This window comes from Natrix helvetica, assembly GCF_964273705.1.
Source record: "Natrix helvetica genome assembly, chromosome: 7".
In the NCBI taxonomy this organism is placed as follows: Eukaryota; Metazoa; Chordata; class Lepidosauria; order Squamata; family Natricidae; genus Natrix; species Natrix helvetica.
The window spans coordinates 45654289-45671301 of record NC_138558.1 but is presented as its reverse complement, the minus strand read 5'-3'; the positions used below and the strand labels follow the sequence as shown (position 1 = coordinate 45671301).

The 17013-nt window shown below is 38.0% G+C and overlaps 2 protein-coding genes across 7 annotated transcripts in view; one reads left to right on the top strand and one right to left on the bottom strand.

The window, feature by feature from the left end:
- Window positions 1–1182: 1182 nt before the first annotated feature.
- Window positions 1183–16370, top strand: ING2 (inhibitor of growth family member 2). 6 transcript variants are annotated; one of them, XM_081959854.1, is made up of 4 exons: window positions 1187–2815; window positions 5281–5947; window positions 10342–10384; window positions 14074–14603. In XM_081959854.1, the coding sequence occupies exons 1-4, from the start codon at window positions 2572–2574 to the stop codon at window positions 14104–14106; spliced, it is 987 nt and encodes a 328-aa protein (XP_081815980.1). In that variant the 5' UTR covers window positions 1187–2571; the 3' UTR covers window positions 14107–14603. The 6 variants fall into 6 exon arrangements, with proteins under 6 accessions (XP_081815977.1, XP_081815979.1, XP_081815980.1 ...); XM_081959851.1 differs by lacking the exons at window positions 10342–10384; window positions 14074–14603 and adding an exon at window positions 15603–16370 and having other exon boundaries at window positions 1183–2815; XM_081959853.1 differs by lacking the exon at window positions 14074–14603 and having other exon boundaries at window positions 1186–2815; window positions 10342–10578.
- LOC309395527 (uncharacterized protein) overlaps window positions 10474–17013 on the bottom strand; it is a 49501-nt gene continuing 42961 nt past the window's right edge. The window contains exons 28-31 of the mRNA XM_081959850.1: window positions 14619–14825; window positions 13845–13939; window positions 12016–12137; window positions 10474–10772 (exon numbers count right to left, since the gene is read on the bottom strand). Coding sequence (XP_081815976.1) covers window positions 10534–10772; window positions 12016–12137; window positions 13845–13939; window positions 14619–14825 — 663 coding nt within the window. The 3' untranslated portion in view covers window positions 10474–10533. The remainder of the gene's footprint in view (window positions 10773–12015; window positions 12138–13844; window positions 13940–14618; window positions 14826–17013) is intronic.

The following is a 17013-nucleotide window of genomic DNA, read 5'->3' as shown; positions in this document are numbered from 1 at the left end:
GTATGGTCAAGGAGAAATGCTTGTTTCTCATTAATCTTACCCTGCTGACTCCTCCTGAGATGAGCCTAGCCCCAATCCTGTTAGGCCAGGGGTGTCCAAACTTGGGAACTTTAAGACTTGTGGACTTCAACTCCCAGAATTCCCCAGCCAGCTGGCTGGGGAATTCTGGGAGTTGAAGTCCACAAGTCTTAAAGTTCCCAAGTTTGGACACCCCTGTGTTAGGCTTTAGGAAGGCCCACAAAGCAAGGTTTTGTCATTAGCTTTGGGGACTCCATGAAAAAGTGGATCCTGTTAAGTAATTATATGGCTATTAATGGAATGCACCCTGTTCATGTTCTCCTTTTTTAAAAATTCTTGTTTTCATTTATTTTAAAACAGTTGTTTAACATCACTTACTTTTCACATTTATTCTTTTCTAGCCACAAACCTTCGAACAATCTAGTTCGTTAATTACTCAGAAATTACGTTCTTCAACTAATCCCAAACTCGCCTGCAGGTCATTGCTTGTCTGAAGCAATGGGGAGGGGAGACGTGAATATTTGCATAATATATGCAGGGAAATGAAAGATGAGAATCTGAGGTTTTCTGATAAGAATTGTTCTTCCTCACTCCCTAGCAAAAGACCGTGATTTAAGAAATAGCATGTGTTTCGAGAAATCAAACAAGCAGAAAATATATTCTATTTTCGCTGCTTTTGTTCTGCTCACTATAACCTACAAGATACAAGGTCCAACAGAGTCTTATAAAGCTGAAAATGGCAATGTTGTCACATTAGCGTTCTGAAGACCTGCTCTCTAGGCTACTTGCGGAGGATTTGTTCCTCTTGGCTTTCTTGCCGCCTAGGGGAAAGTCCCCGGACCCCGGGCAGAGAGTGCCGCGTGCTTTCACGCGCGTTATACCCTCTCGCAAACTCACGCTTCTTCCGCCAAGAAGCCCTCAGGGCCGAGCGGGTGAGTGCGGGAGGGGCTCTCGTCAGCTCCATAGTTACGCAGGTAGTGCGCATGTGCTCCTTTCCCAAGGAGGCGGTCGCACCAACAAAACGGGGCTCATTCTTAGGACGCTTCTTTTTTTTTTCTTGGCCGCTGCCTCTACGGAGCCTTAACTGCGACTTCTGCATCGCAACCACGTAGGTCTTGTAAACCAATGGTTTTTTTTTAATCGGTAGAAAGAATCATTGTAGAATGGTTGTGGTTGTATTTTTCTACGATTAGTCAATGCAAGGGTTTTGTCCTTGTTTTTTGGGCTTTTGACGAGGCTGTTGCACGTGTACACGACAAACAATATTTGCACTTAATATCTTGTAACTTTATATTCCTTGTCAGCGCGTTTGGGAGATGCTTCTCCGAATGACGGAGTATAAAACATAAACCTGTAAGAGCAAGTTGACGTATGTCTATGTCTGTGGCACGCTTTCCCCAGAGTCCCCGGGAGTGTTTGGCAGGCTTCTGAATATTGCTCTAGAAATACTGTTTAGTGTGTAACACGGATTTCCTGTTTTTTCGGCTACCTTCCCCCGTCAAGCCAGAGAAAACCATTGCTAAATGTAACAATGCACGGAGGTAGCTCGCGACCAAAACTGCTTACTCTTCCTGGGAAACTGGTTAGAGAAAAAACCCAGTCTTAAATCCACAGAAAAAACTGGCAGCTCGCTATTTTCGTTTTCCGAACCCCAAGAGCAGCCTCACTTGATCTTTTTTTTTGCTCCTTTTTCGGCTTAATTGCATCGCGCCACCGAACTAGAGCCGGGATCTGTGAGGGCCGCGGGACGAGAGGGGGAAAGAGAAGGCGTAACTCTTGCCCTCGAGGAGGAGTTTGAGGTTCTTTCTGGAGTGGATGAGGCAACTTAATGCTCATTGGTTCACTGTCGCTCATTTCAGACGTTACCGCAGATCCCGAGTGTGACGCCGGGGCTCAATGCGGCCGGGATGTCGTGAAAACCCTGCCTGAGAGTTACATTTGCTTTTCTTGAATTTGGTCACCCGCAGCTCTTGCCCCTGCCTGCGCCTGTTTCCATGGCCGACTATAAAAAGACGCAGGATGGGTGAAGAAGAGCAGTGGGCGGCACGTGCTCGGTAACATGCTTCACTCCTATGGCTTTATTACCGCTCATCTCTCCGAGCGGAGAGGCTAGGAGGAAAGAGTGGGAGCGGCCTAGGGCGGGGAGAGAGCACGTTTCCTTGGGACCCGGCAGAGTCAAATTCTGACTCGGTCTCTTTAAATGAAATCCCGCCTTTCCCTCCCGCCCCGTTTGTCTTCTGACGTCCCACCATATTGGGCCAATGGCATAGGTCCTAAGGGGAAGGCGGGAGAATGTGAACCGGCCGCGCCTTATAAGGACAGGGCCTTGCGCATGCGTACTATGCGGATCGAAGGGGGTGCGAGGAAGGAAAAAAGAGGCGGGGAGTTCCAAGTGAGGCAGGAGAGCATTTCTCTTAGCCCCCCCTCCCCTTCGGCCGATTAAAGACGCAGCCACCTGAGAGTCTCCCTCACTGCCCCCTTTCCTCCCTCCCTGCCCTGGAGCGATCCGAGTGGGCTGAACGAAGAGGGAAGGGGGTGTCACGTCCAGTAACGATGTTGGGGTCGCCGGGGCAACAGCCCGGGGGGGCGGGGTCTGGGGCTACGGCCGGGGCAGCTGCCGGTTCTGCTGCCCCTGCCGCCGGCGGGGCCGGGGGCATCGCCAGCTTCCCGTGCGGAGGGGCGTCTGAGAAGCTGTTGGCGCGCTACGTGCAAGACTACCTGGAGTGCGTCGAGTCGTTGCCGCTGGACATGCAGAGGTTGGCCTCGCTTCTGCGCGAGATGGACACGCGCTGCCGTGGTGAGCAAGAGGGGCGCGAGCGCGATTGGGGAGGGTGGGGTGGGGGTTTGCGCCGATGACGGGCGCTGGCAACCGATTATGGAGGCTGCTCTCCCCTCAGCTTAGTCGGAGCGCTCTTCCTCCTGAAGAGGAGGGGCGATCCCCTTGCCCTCCTCCCGACTCAGGGGTTGGGGGCAGAGAAAATGGCCACCCTTCTTTTGCCCTCACCCCACCCTATTAAGGGCAGGCGCCTGGAAAGAAGCCGGCCCGAAGAGGCTCCGTTTAGGCCCCGAGGAAGCGCCGGGTGGGTGGCGGCCGGGGCCGCTCCGGCTTCTGGTGCTGACAGTCGCCTCGGTTTGCCGCGCTCTCGCGCGAGCCCCTCTCACGGTCCCGCGAGTGAGGAGGAGACGAAGAGGCAGGTTGCCTTGTTTGGGATGATGCTCCTGATGTGACAAATGCGCGAAAATGCATCGTTCGGTAAGATCTTCCCTCCGTGGGCGGTTAGGTTTCAGAGCTGGGGATAGACGCAGTGCTGTTTCAGCAGTTGTATGAGAGTAAGTAAGTATTTTGGCTAATCAAATGTGTGCCGATCTTGAGAGAAGATAAGTTTCCAAAGTCACTTGCTGCTAGGTAGTTTTTTTTACTTGCCTCAGAGTATCCAGTCCTTTAGACCAGGTGTCTCCAACCTTGGCAACTTGAAGCCTGGCGGACTTCAACTCCCAGAATTCTGGGAGTTGAAGTCCGCCAGGCTTCAAGTTGCCAAGATTGGAGACCCCCTGCTTTAGACCACCGTAGAATGCAGGAAAAATAATGCTACTTAAATAATATTTAAAGGGGAAGGATTCAAATATAATGCCCAATTGTATAAGTAGACCCAGGTACACGTGTTTTTATTAGGAATTATTATATATATAAATATATGCTCTTCGTTAGTACATCAGCAGTGTCAGAGAAGCTACTAAAGGGTTTGGGGAGGAAAGGAGGGGATTCCTCCACCTTTAAACTATTGATTATGGGACATTTTGCACCAATAACCGGAAGTTCAGGTCAGTCAAGGGAAAGGAAGGTGTTGGCCTTTTTTTGAAGTGAGAATTACTTTGAGAGAGAAGCACACAACAGACCAATTTATGAAAAAGTCTTACTGAGTTTAGCAGCATTTACACCAGAAGAATATTGAGGATTGTCACTAAACCTTTCTGAAGATAGTTGGCTATAATTTTACCATGGTTTTGAATTGGCGCTATTGTACGCTCAGCCGACAGAGTTGCTGTTGTGGGACATTGAAGGTGTGGTGCTATGCATTGCACATCATCTTCAGATCCTAAGAAAAAGATAGCTATAAATCAAATAAAAAGCATTTTTGGTTTTCCTTAATGTATTAAATAGTATTTTACTTTTTTGATCTTGAATAAGGCAATTTTGGTATATAACTACCCTGTCAAGGTTTTTGTTCCTATTTTCCTTCTAAAAGATGCTTCAATTCACTCCATAATGAAACTTTATATTGGAAATAATAATACATTGTTCATTGTTATTTATATTAGGTTCTACTTTGCTAGCGTTTAGATTAGAACATCAAATACATTTAATAAATGTATATAGATTTGTTGTTTTGTTTCTTTAAAAAGAAATAAATAGAATTTCAAAATACAAAATTGCAGAAAAAACATGGAAAACTACAAAAACAAAAAAGAACAGAAAGTGGTGATATGGATGTGGGAAAAATATGATTGACTAACATAAAAAATGTCATAAAATCTCTGCCACAAAAGAATTCATCATTTTTATTAGTTGGTAAAATTAGCTTTTCAAAAATGAGTAAGTTACATATCTCTCAAATCCTTAATATCAAGAATAACTACAATTTCTCAAAATAATTATCTTAGGAAGAGCCCATAATAATCATTATTTTGCAAAAATAGTCTAATTCCAAAATTTTAGGACATACTTTAACATCTTTAATAAAAAATCCCAGTAATTCATAGGATCAAATTGTATGAGTGAAATGTTTTATCTTTATGATATTTTTTTTTAATCACGAAGACTTGTTATTTTGTAAAATTGTGGTCTCAAATGTACAGTCTACGGACAGCATGTAGCTCCTTGAGTAATTTTCTGCAACACAAAGCAGTAACTAGAAACCTTAAGCCTTGGGAAACATAGTCTCACATCTGATGAGGGGTGTCCCAAAAGAATCTGACTCCTTGCCCATATTCAGTTGAGTTAACAAGTGAAACAAGAGCAAAGTAGATTGAGAGAGTAATAAAGGAGCATACTGGTTCATTGGCTCAAAAGCAATTTAAAGTGCCTCCATAGAGGACATCAGCTGCCAGAAGTAGAATAGCAGTTTGCTGGTCTTGTCAGGCACTGCGGAGCTAGCCCTGGCTTATTACTATAATTTGCATTTTATATTTAATATTCATAAAATAGAAAATAACGATTTAGGGATTTTGAACTTATGATACTGTTGTGATGCTTTTCAACAGAAGCTTTGAAAGATATTGATGAGGTGTATGAAAAATACAGAGCAGAAGATGATCCTGCACAGAAAAAGCGTTTGCAGCAGTATCTTCAGCGGGCTTTGATCAACAGTCAAGAACTTGGAGACGAAAAAATCCAAATAGTTACTCAGATGCTTGAATTAGTGGAGAACAGAGCCCGGCAGATTGAATCCCACTCTCAGTGCTTTCAAGATCTGTCAGATACTGAAAAACCTATTGAAAAGTCAAAACAGGATCCATGTCAACCAGAAAGATCGTCACGAAGACCCCGTCGACAACGTACTAGTGAAAGCCGTGATATATGCCATATAGCCAATGGAATTGATGAGTATGATGACCAGCCACCTAAAGAAAAAAGATCCAAATCTGCTAAAAAGAAAAAACGCTCTAAAGCTAAACAAGAAAGGGAAGCTTCACCAGTAGAATTTGCAGTTGACCCTAATGAGCCAACTTACTGTCTCTGTGACCAAGTGTCTTATGGCGAAATGATAGGATGTGACAATGATCTGTGTCCCATTGAGTGGTTTCATTTTTCATGTGTCGGACTCACTTATAAACCAAAGGGAAAATGGTATTGCCCAAAGTGCAGAGGAGACAATGAGAAGACTATGGATAAATGTACAGACAAATCCAAAAAGGATAGAAGATCAAGGTAGTAAATGCTCTAGTGCACAGACAGCTGTGTGGTTTCTATAAAACTATTTAATATTAGTATTTTAGAATAATGCATAAAACTATGCAATAATTTTTAAGATGTACAATATTATTGGAATGTTCACAGATGTTAATACTTTTTTCTGCTTTTGAGTATTCTGCACTAAATAACCAAATTTTTCAAACAGGGTCACATGGGAGTAATACAGAAGGAATTTAGGAATTCCAGATTCCTTGCTCTTTTTAATTGTGGAATTATGGTGATGTATGAAGAGGAAAGACTGGAAAGATAATCATGTTAAAACTGATTTGTTAACAATTGTTGTGGTTGTAAATTTAGCTGAGTATAGCACATTTTGCTGAGAACATGTTAGTTCTATGATGCTTTTAGTCTTCAGAATTCTAAAAATAATATTTGAATCTATTGCCAAACTTTAAATTTTAAGCCTTTCAAAATATAAAGCCAGTTTTTCTTCGTGTCCTCCATGTGATCTATCTATATGTCATTAACTTATTTTATATTAATTTTGTGGTGAGTTTATAAGTCGGTTTAAAGAAAGTATATTAAACAAATACTGAAAGTTGCAACCAGCATTAATTGCAGTCCTAAACTGAACTATTTGTTCTTCTCACTATGCTCTTCAGTTTCTACAGTCCTTTTGTGTCACCTTGTTCATAATTCCTTGGATGTAAAAAAAAAAAAGTATGTAATCATGTTGCAAAATTTAGATATACAAAGAATATATAAATACTGTAAGATCAGTTTGTGAAGTAAGCTTGACTGGTCTTAATATTTTATTTTATTTTGCTTTGCAGGCTCTAAGGGCTGAGCAAAGAGCATTCATAGGAAAAAGTTGTTATTCTCTAAAGGAGTAGTCCTATAGGCATAGAGAGAACATACATCTGAAATATAGCAACTCTTAATGAAATATTTTACATTAAGAACTATGGCATGTCTTTGAAACAATTAATAACTAAAAGTATCCCCAAACTAAATATTTCTTTAATGAAACAGAAATCGATGATATACAGCTGTAGTCATGCCTAACTTAATGCCATAGATTTTCCCAGATACTAATTTTATTTTTCTCTAGAAGATTAGAGTACTTCATTTTATTTATTAGACGTTACAGACTCCACGTAAGTAAACCTATTGCAAAATAAAAAGATAAGCAGGCCAACAAAAAGTTCCAGTATTGAATTCTTATTCCTATGGTGTGAAATAACATTTGGCCATTTCCATTTTGAGTGAGCTTGGATACTGCAAAAATGTCAAATTAATTTAAATATTTTAAAATGGTTATTTTGAAAGCATGGCAGCACAGCTGCATCATGTGGACTAAAGATATTCAGCCATTTAACTAGAAATTGTTGTACTACCATGAGGATTGGATTATTTCATATGGCTGTTATATCCATGCTGAATCTGAAATTGTGACTCATGAAATAATTGTATTCACTAAACTGACCACAAGGTATGTCATGCTCAAATGGCATTTCCTTCTTCTATAAATATCATGTCTTACCTTGTTAGGGGGACACTAATTGCACATTCATAATATTATAGCTATGTTTTAATTTGAATATCCCCCCCCCATAATTCTGCAATGGGCAGATAAAAGGAAATTGTAACTTACTAATATGCTTCTGTAGTTGCTACTTCTTACTTTTCTGGATGATCCAAGGAAAGAAATCATACAGTAATTTTATGATTGTGTGTAAAATTTGGAACTTGTTAACTTTAATTGACTAACGTGTACTACAATATCATTACCATAAAACAGACTACTTACATATTCATATCTGTTTGTGGACATGATACTTCTGTACCCAGAAATGATGTGCATTAACTTCTGATAAGAGCAGCCACAATACCTGTGTCTCTACTTTTGAGAAAAACTGATTCTTAATCAATTACAATTAGTCAGCTCCATTAGTAAAATTATAATGCTTCCTACTTTGAGAAACTGTAGTACTGCTATGAAGTTCTGTTTTGATTTTTTTTAATATGTTGCTTGATATATGACAATCTCCTTGGTTCAAAATTTATAAGTATAAGCACATGGAAATTAGAAATGTGCCACCAGAATGTATCAGCTACTTGGATCTAATATTTTGCATGTTATGATTTATGAATAAAAAATACTGGTTGTAAAATTGTATCTGAATTTCCCCCCAGTTTTTTCTATCATGCATTCATAGGCTGGAATCCAAAGAACTTCTGTATACAGAAGGTATCTTTCTAATTTGTATAAACAGATTGTTAGAATTTTTTTTTAATAAGTTCTGTTTGGCATATAAAATACAATTAAGCATACTGTAGGATGTGTCTAACTTGGAATGGGATTGAAAAGTAAAATTCTAGGTAGGATATGACGTAAAATGGAATGCATGTAATATAGTATTCTGTCTGATAACATCTTGAACAATAATAATACATTATTAAAGTGCTAGTGAAACTAGCATTTTGTATGAGTATTGAAGTTTTCCTAATACCCTTGTTATTATGTTAAATTCACACTCATTTCAGGTTCCATAAATCTTATTGACAGACTGCAACAGTCTTATACATCAGAATGAAAAGAGTTCTGATGTGAAGTGTTATTTCCTTCAAATACCTTCTAAATTTAACCGTGTAGCTTATAAAAAGTTAAAGGTAAGAATAGTCAGAAATTGCAGTTTACATAGCACATATTCTGTTTCATCACACAATATAATACCTAAAATATATCTCTGCATGTTTCAATATAACCAAAGTGTATTAATGAGCAATATTTAACATGACTAAAAAGGGAGGTTGCCTCAAAAATGGGCTAACAGTAAAACTATAATCATTAACTTGTTTTATAGTTGATATCAAAAATAACTGGCACATTTTCTTCTTGTAGAGAGAATATATATGTTTCCCTACAAAGCCAGTTTTTAGTCTCTCTCTGTTTGCTGCTGGCCAAAACTATTGACACCCTTGTTTTAGTAATTACAAGAATTTGTTAAATCACACATCAAAGTGTCTATTGTTTGAATTGTCATGGAGAATGGGATTTACTTTTGTCAGTTTCAATTACTTCATGGCAAATTGGGATTCTTGGGAAAAAGTCAGGAGTAGCAATACTTTTAGCTGCATCTGTGATTTCTCAGAGTTGCATGAATCATTTCATATGATGAATATTATATAGATTTACTAAAACAATATAATGTTGAGATGTTAAGGATTTTCTTAGCATGGCTATTTCCAATTGAAAAAATAATATTGAAGAGAGACGTGGTAGCGCAGTAGTTAGAGCATGGGTGTCAAACTCAAGGCCTGGGGGCCAGATCTAGCCAGTGGAGTGTTTAGATGTGGCCTGTGGGGCCGCCCTGGAAACAGTAAAGAACTAGCTTGCGGTGCCTCTGCCAGCAAAAATAGAGCATGAGAGAAGTTCGCGCAGGTCCTCCCAAGCTTCGTTTTCACTGGCAGAAGGTTGCAGGAAGGCGTTACAGCTGAAAACAGAGCTCAGGAACCCGTTTTCTCTGACAGAGCGCTTGGGCCACCACAGGCTTCCCCGAAACAAGTGACGTTGGGCTGGCCATGCCCACCCTGACCATGTCCACTTTTCCCCTCCCCTCAAAGTCAAACACAATCCTGATGCGGCCCTCAATGAAATCGAGTTTGACACCCATGGGTTAGAGTGCAGTACTGCAGGCTACTTCTGCTGACTGCCGGCTGACTGCAATTTGCCAGTTCAAATCTCACCAGTCTCAAGGTTGACTCAGCCTTCCATCCTTCCGAGGTGGGTACAATTAGGACCCAGATTGTTGGGGGCAATATACTGACTATGTAAACTACTTAGGGCTATAAAGCACTGAAGCGGTCTAGCTGTTATTGCTATATATATAATGTTCTCTAAATATAACTTCATAATTAAATTGTTACTCATCCTGTCTCTATGCCTTGGCTAAAATTAAAACGTCTCAAAAACTGGAAAATTAAAATAAACAGACTTATTCAACAAATTCTAGACAAACCCATCACCACAAAAAACCAAAAATCCAGGTATATAAATTGTGGAATATATCCTTAATGAATGGTGATTTCCCCACTCCCACATCTCTGCAGAATGATAATGGAGTGATTAAAGCCTTTGTACAAACTTCTTTGTTCATTCCAGCTGACTTCAGTAATTCTTATGTTTATGACTTGTCTTTGCCTTGCATTTCTTTCAGTGAAGAACTTCTTCTGTCATGGGGATTTTAGTTTCTTGACTCCTTTTTTACATGGGGAGTAGGTTTTCATCTTGCATAATTTTTTACAATACTGTATGGGGTTAAGAGAAAGGCAAAGCTGGTGGCATCAAAGCTTCATTTTCTTTAGTTACGTTTCTACATTATCAGCTGTATCTTTCTCCTCCTTAGACTTGCAGATAATTATTGGGGAGAAGGGAGAATTAATTTACAGGTAGGAGAATTAGTATTGTCTATTTATGTTATGTGCAAATTGCGTATTGTCTTCTTTTAAATATGTGCAATTGCTTTTAAAACAATGATTTTTAAACTATGTCAAGTTTCCTTTGTTTATGCTCGATTTTATTTTGTTCAAATTCTCTTTTAAATATCTTCATGTTCTTCTTCACTGCTTGATGAGTCTTCTCCAAACAAATCTTTTCCTTTTGAATTTTCAGCTGTGTTTATGCTCATCATTTTCAAAGTGGTAAGAGTAGAACTGTTGCTCAAGCCTAAAAGAACTGTCTTTTTGTCACAGGCAACAGTCATGCAAGAGATTTTGCTATCAAATGTAAAGATGGATATAACTGTGCCACTCTCCAAATCCCAGAAACTGACCTCACCTAAAGTGGGAGAGAGAAATGCATGTTACTACATTTAGTTTGGCTAGGAAACTTCCTGCATTTTAATAACAACTAATCCATAGCAGTAAGATTGAAAAAAACATTTGGCATAATTTATTGATGATAAATAGAATATAAAATTTCAAAATTAATAACAGAATAAGACATCTTTGGTTATTTTTCGATACTGCTATAGTTACGTCTGCCACTTTTATTCTTCAGAAGTTTCCTGGTTAGTAGGTAAGTTCAGATTTGTGACTAATTTATGCATAGGCACATAGGTATCAAAAAGTTTTTTTTTTAATCTGTTTTTATATTTCATTCGCTAACATTTTTACTGAAGCTTGTGCTTCTTTGTTATGCAAATATAATGTTATGCAAAGTTCTTGTGGAATCTGTTGGGCTTGGATTAAATTTTGCAAAACAATAGCACCGTATAGCCAAAATTAATGGTTATTAAATTGTGTAATGACTGAATTGCAGAGAATAATTCAGAACACATGGGAAGGCGTATGTCACACAATTTGCAGTTACCTTTCCTAGGCTTACACAGCTTTAATTTTTTTCAGGAAAAAATCCATTGAATTAAAGAGTTGCTGACACATGCAGCACCATCTATACTGAATCATCTTTTCTTTCTTTAACCACTGTAGACATAGTGCTAAACAGTATTTTATTGATTAGAATTTATTAATAAACCACAGTTGGCTGTATTTTAACAGCAAGCTGAGGCATAAAGCCTGTCCTATTAATGACGTTAATCTAGCACAAAATTTTAGGAGAAAAAAAACACACCCATGATTGAGGATAGAGGCATACAACTTGCAGTCTAGGAGTTGCATGCATCTCTATTTGTGGTGCTAGGATTTTCAGCATTGAATGAATAAAATGCTTTCCAATCTTTAGAGATATAAGGCATTAATTTCACTCTTTGAATCCACCAAGTCCCGCCAAAAATCAGCCTGATTTTTCCTGTTTGTATAATATATAATGCATTCATTATATATTCCAGTTATAGGTAGACCAGGAAATAATAGTGTGTATTCTAAATACGTGTAAAAAGCTACTGAATAGGACAAACAGAAATTTCTTCTGTACGTTTAGGATCAGAATAACAATAGCATATTAAGTTTGGTGTTTTCACTAGAATTAGTTATAAGTAACTTGTTACAATATTAAAAATCAAAAGAACATATGTCTTGGAATGCATTTTTTTGACCTACAAAAGAAATTACGAACAAACCTGCAAGTAGAATTGCTTTGGTTCCATCTAATATGTGCAATTTGCTATTCACAGTCAGATCAAGGCCTTCATAACCTTGCATTAATTTGTGTTTATGCTTAAATGGATCCCAAATTTTAATTCTATAAACCACAAGAAAAAATGTATCAGTTTGGACATTATTTAGAATTGCTAATATTATAGATATAATTAACAAACTTGGCATTTCATTCAACCTTACCTACTATTTTGTAAACAGGAAATCAGAAAATAGCATATTGCAATCTGAGAAACAACTTGTTTAATAATTATTTTGTATATAGCATCATATTTTGTTAGATATTGACCCATCCTTTCATCTTCCAAGGTCGGTAAAAAGAGGATCCAGATTGTTGGGTGCCAAATGCTAACTCTGGAAACCACTTAGAGTGTGGTAAAGCACTATGAAGCGGTATATAAATCTAAGTGCTTTTGCTATAATTAACTTTGTCAAAACTTCGAATCACTCTACTGTGTGAACTGATTTATACTGGACTATTTAAATAACTTCTGGTTTTAGTAAAAGCAGTACATGTTAATTATATAGTTGCATCCACTTTGCACATTTACATAAAAATATCTAATGCCTGTTATATTATTTTTGGTGGTATGCTAAGTTTAATAATTAATAGCTTGTAACATCAACTTCTTTACATTAGTGGGGAGGGAAGTTGCATTTGGAATATATAACCTCTCAAAGCTACCTCAAGTTGTTTCTGATTATTATGAATAAATGCCTATGTATTTAAATGCAAGAATATCTCACTAGATATTATTAACTTATTACTACAAAGCTTAAAGCTGTGGTATTCACAGACTGTAGCCAGGCATCTTCAAAATGGGTTCAAGGAATAGTTGCATTTATCTTTTCAATCTTTGGGTTCAAGGAATAGTTGCATTTATCTTTTCAATCTTTGGCATTTTCTGTATGTAATAAAAATATCCAACTTTCTCTTGAATTGTTATAAAATATTGTATAATATTAATATTCCACATAAATGTCTACAGCTATAGGTAGTTCTTGACTTACAACTATTCATTTAGTGATTTAGTGAACATTGCAACACTGAAAAAAGTGACTCATGACATTTCACACTTTAAATTGTTGCAGCATCCCCATGGTGTCATGATCAAAATTCAGATGCTTGGCAACTGGTTCATATTTATGACAGTTGCAGTGTCTTGAGAGCATGCGATCCTCTTTTACAACCTTCTGACAAGTAAAGTTGATGGGAAAGTCAGATTCATTTAACAGTTGTATTGCTAATAACAACTATTGCAACAAAGATTGTAAAATAGGGCAAAACTCAACAACTGTCTCGGCAACAGAAATTTTGGGCTCAGTTGTCCTAAGCTGAAGACTACCTATATATATGTACAGATAGTTTTTGACTTCCAACAGTTCATTTAGTGACCATTTGAAGTTACAGTGGCACTGAAAAAAGTGACTTATGACCATTTTTCACCTACATGAGCATTGTAGCATCCCCATGGTCATGTGATTTACATTCAGAAGCTTGACAACTGATTCATATTTATGATGGTTGTATCCTGGAGTCATATGATCCCTTTTTGTGACCTTTAGGCACTGCAATTCACTTCATGAATGTGGCAAGGAAAGTTGTAAAATGGGACAAAATTCACTTAACCAATTTCTCATTTAACAATATACTGTAAATTGTGTGCCGGTAAGTTGAGGACTACCTGTATTCTCATGTTGTTTCAGTATCTCTGTGGAATGCAACCAAGCAATTTATTGGACACACTACAATTTTTTCTAGTAATAACTATACATTTTAGTATTTACTTACAGGTTATCCACCATCACTCCAAAAATGATCCTACTGCCATCTGCAGTAATGGCTGTACAGCAGACATTAGGTTCATTTTTTAATCTTTTTCTAACCTATATTTTTATAACGGAGAAAAATAAATTGAGTAAATTGTTTATGGGTAACTTTACATACAAGCATATAGATATGTAGGTTTGCAGGTATATAACTGCAGGTAATGTTTTCCTGTTCATCCTTATTCTTCCAGAACTTGGCTGTATTGTGGAAAGGCAAGGAATGAAGGAATAATGGCTGAAGTAAAGTCCCCAAATGTCAAGAGCCACACTTCAAAACTGGGCAGGGCCAGGACCCTCTTGGGAAGGAGATTTGAGATTTTTAAGGAATAAAAGATATCTGTCATCTGCAACGTTAAGACCATGCTACCTATTTTACCCCTCCCATGTGCCTCAAAATCCAAAATAAAGACTTGAAATATTTAGCTCCTGTTCTTGAACATATAAAAAAGATGTTTTTGGACATTTTTGCACCTCTATACTAAAAAGATGTATTGTAGAAGATCTGGGTAATTTGGATTATAGAACTAATAGTTTGATGATAGAATAACCCAATTCAAACATTCCAAAATTAGGAATCATTTTAAACTAACTAATGGAAATATGAAAGGGAGTGATAAGATAAACCATGTTTGTTCAGACATTATTTGCAGAGATCTTAGGTTGTTTATCATATTTTGATTTAGAAACCATGATACTACAAAATTTTGTTGTTGCCCAAGCATTGCAGAAATTATACCTTTCCTGTGATTAAATTCCATAGTGTTACATAGCTGATTTTTTCCTCCTCATTGTAATTAGAAAGCACTAGATAATGCCCAGTGTATGTTAAGGTAGCATTATATAAAAAAAGCATTGATTCTTTGCTCTCAAGTGTGTGGCAATAGGACATGGTTTCCAAGTTGAACACTGACAGATGATGTGCATAGTAGGAACACACAGCTATCTGTGAAAAGAGAAAGGCAGTTATTTTAAACACAAATATATTTAGCATCTGGCAAAAGTAAATTAAGCAACATGGTTCCCCTCTGAAAAGTTTTGGCCTTGCTATTATTAGAAGGAAAAGACAAGAAGTAGAGAGCAATTATTTTTCAAGTAATAATGTAATGTTGGATTACTTTGCTTATGAAATAAATTATAGAAGCATTAAATTTCGACAATATACAGTACTATGCAAAAGTATTAGGCAGTTCTGCAAAAATGCTGTAAATTAAGAATTCTTTTAGAAATAGAGGTGTTAATAGTTTTTTTTTTTTATCAGTTAGCAAAATGGAAAGTAAATGAACAGAAGAGAACTCCAAATCAAACGAATATTTGGTGTGATCATCCTTTGCCTACAAACAGCATAAATTGTTCTAGGTACATTTGCACACGGTTTTTGAAGAAACTTCGCAAGGTTTCAAGACTGTTCTAAATATCTATGGAGAACTAACCACAGATCTTCTGTGGATGTAGGCTGCCTCAAATCCTTCTCTCTTCATGCAATCCAAAACAGACTCAGTGTTGAGGTCAGGGATCTGTGAGGGCCAAACCATCACTTCTTTATGTTGAAGATAGTTCTTAATGACATTGGCTGTATGTTTGGGGATGTTCTGCTGCAGAACAAAATTCAGGCCAAACTCACGCATCTTTGATGGTATGGCATGATGGATAGGTATTTGCTTGAATTTCTCAGGAGTGAGGACCCTATTGATTCTGACCAAATCTCCAACTCCATTTGCAGAAATGCAGCCCCAGATGCAAGGAAGCACCACCATGCTTCACTGTTGCCAGAAGACACTCATTATTGTACCGTTCTCCAGCACTTTGGCAAACAAACTGCTTCTTGCTATAGCCAGATATTTCAAATGTTGACTCAAGTCCAGATCACTGCCATTTATCTGCACCCCAAGTCCTGAGGCTAAGTTGAGTACTTAGCCTTGTTTCCACATCAGAGGTATGGCATTTTGACTGTAATTCTTCTATGAAGACCACTTCTAGCCAGACTTCTCCGAACAGTAGAGGGGCATACCTGGGTATCTAGTTTCTGCCAGTTCTGTGCTGATGTGATGACACTGCTGGACATCTTCAGATGTTGAAGGGAGATAAGCATGGTGTATCTTTTCATCTGCTACATTAAGTTTTCTTGGCCGACCACTGTGTCTACAGTCCTTAATGTTGCCCATTTCCTTGTGCTTCAAAAGAGCCTAAAACTCCTGTCTACTTTGAAAATTTTGCCTGGGAGATGCAGTATAACTGCCTTTTGTCTATTTGTGCTCATGGTGTATGATCTGTGATATGAAACTCTCGTCTATAACCTCACTGAGTAGCAGAGTTTGGCTATTCCTCACCCAGTTTTGAGCCTCCTACACAGCTGTTTCTGTTTCAGTCAATGACTGTTTCACCCTACGGATGAAATTGATAATCATTAGCACCTGCTCGGTATAATTGGTTAATTGTATACCTAACTCTAATTCTACAGAATCCCTGACTTTCTGCAAGTGTAAGAACTGATGCTGTTTTAAAGGCGAAGAGTGGTCAAACCAAATATTGATTTGACTTGGATTTCTCTTATTTCATTTACTTTCCATTTTGTTAATTGATGAAAATAAACTGTTAACACTTATTTCTAAAAGCATTCTTACTTTACAGTATTTTCGCACCATTGCCTAACACTTTTGCACAGTACTCTATTCACACAGAATTCCTTTATATAAGAACAGGACTTATATGAAAATACATTTTATTTACTTTTTTATATTTAGTACATTTATATAGCTACGACAATGAGTGGGATATTATATCGTTCCATTTTAAAACAAACTAAATTAAACTCCAAAGAATTACTGCATATGGCCTATGTTGGGCTGTACAGAAAAGTATCCACAAGTTGCAATTGGTGCAAAATGTAGCAGTTAAGACTGTTGTACTAAAGGATCTTTGAATACTAAGTATACAGGTAGCCCATATTGAGCAACTGCCTTATTTGCGGTAATTGGGACTGGAATTTTCATCATTAAGCGATGCAGCCATAAAGTAAGATGTTACATGACCATCGCATAGCAACAGCAATCCCAGTAGTCCCCATTGCCATCAAACGTGAACTTCACATGCTCATGATGTATGAAGAAGCAAGAATCCAGAAGCACTTGCTT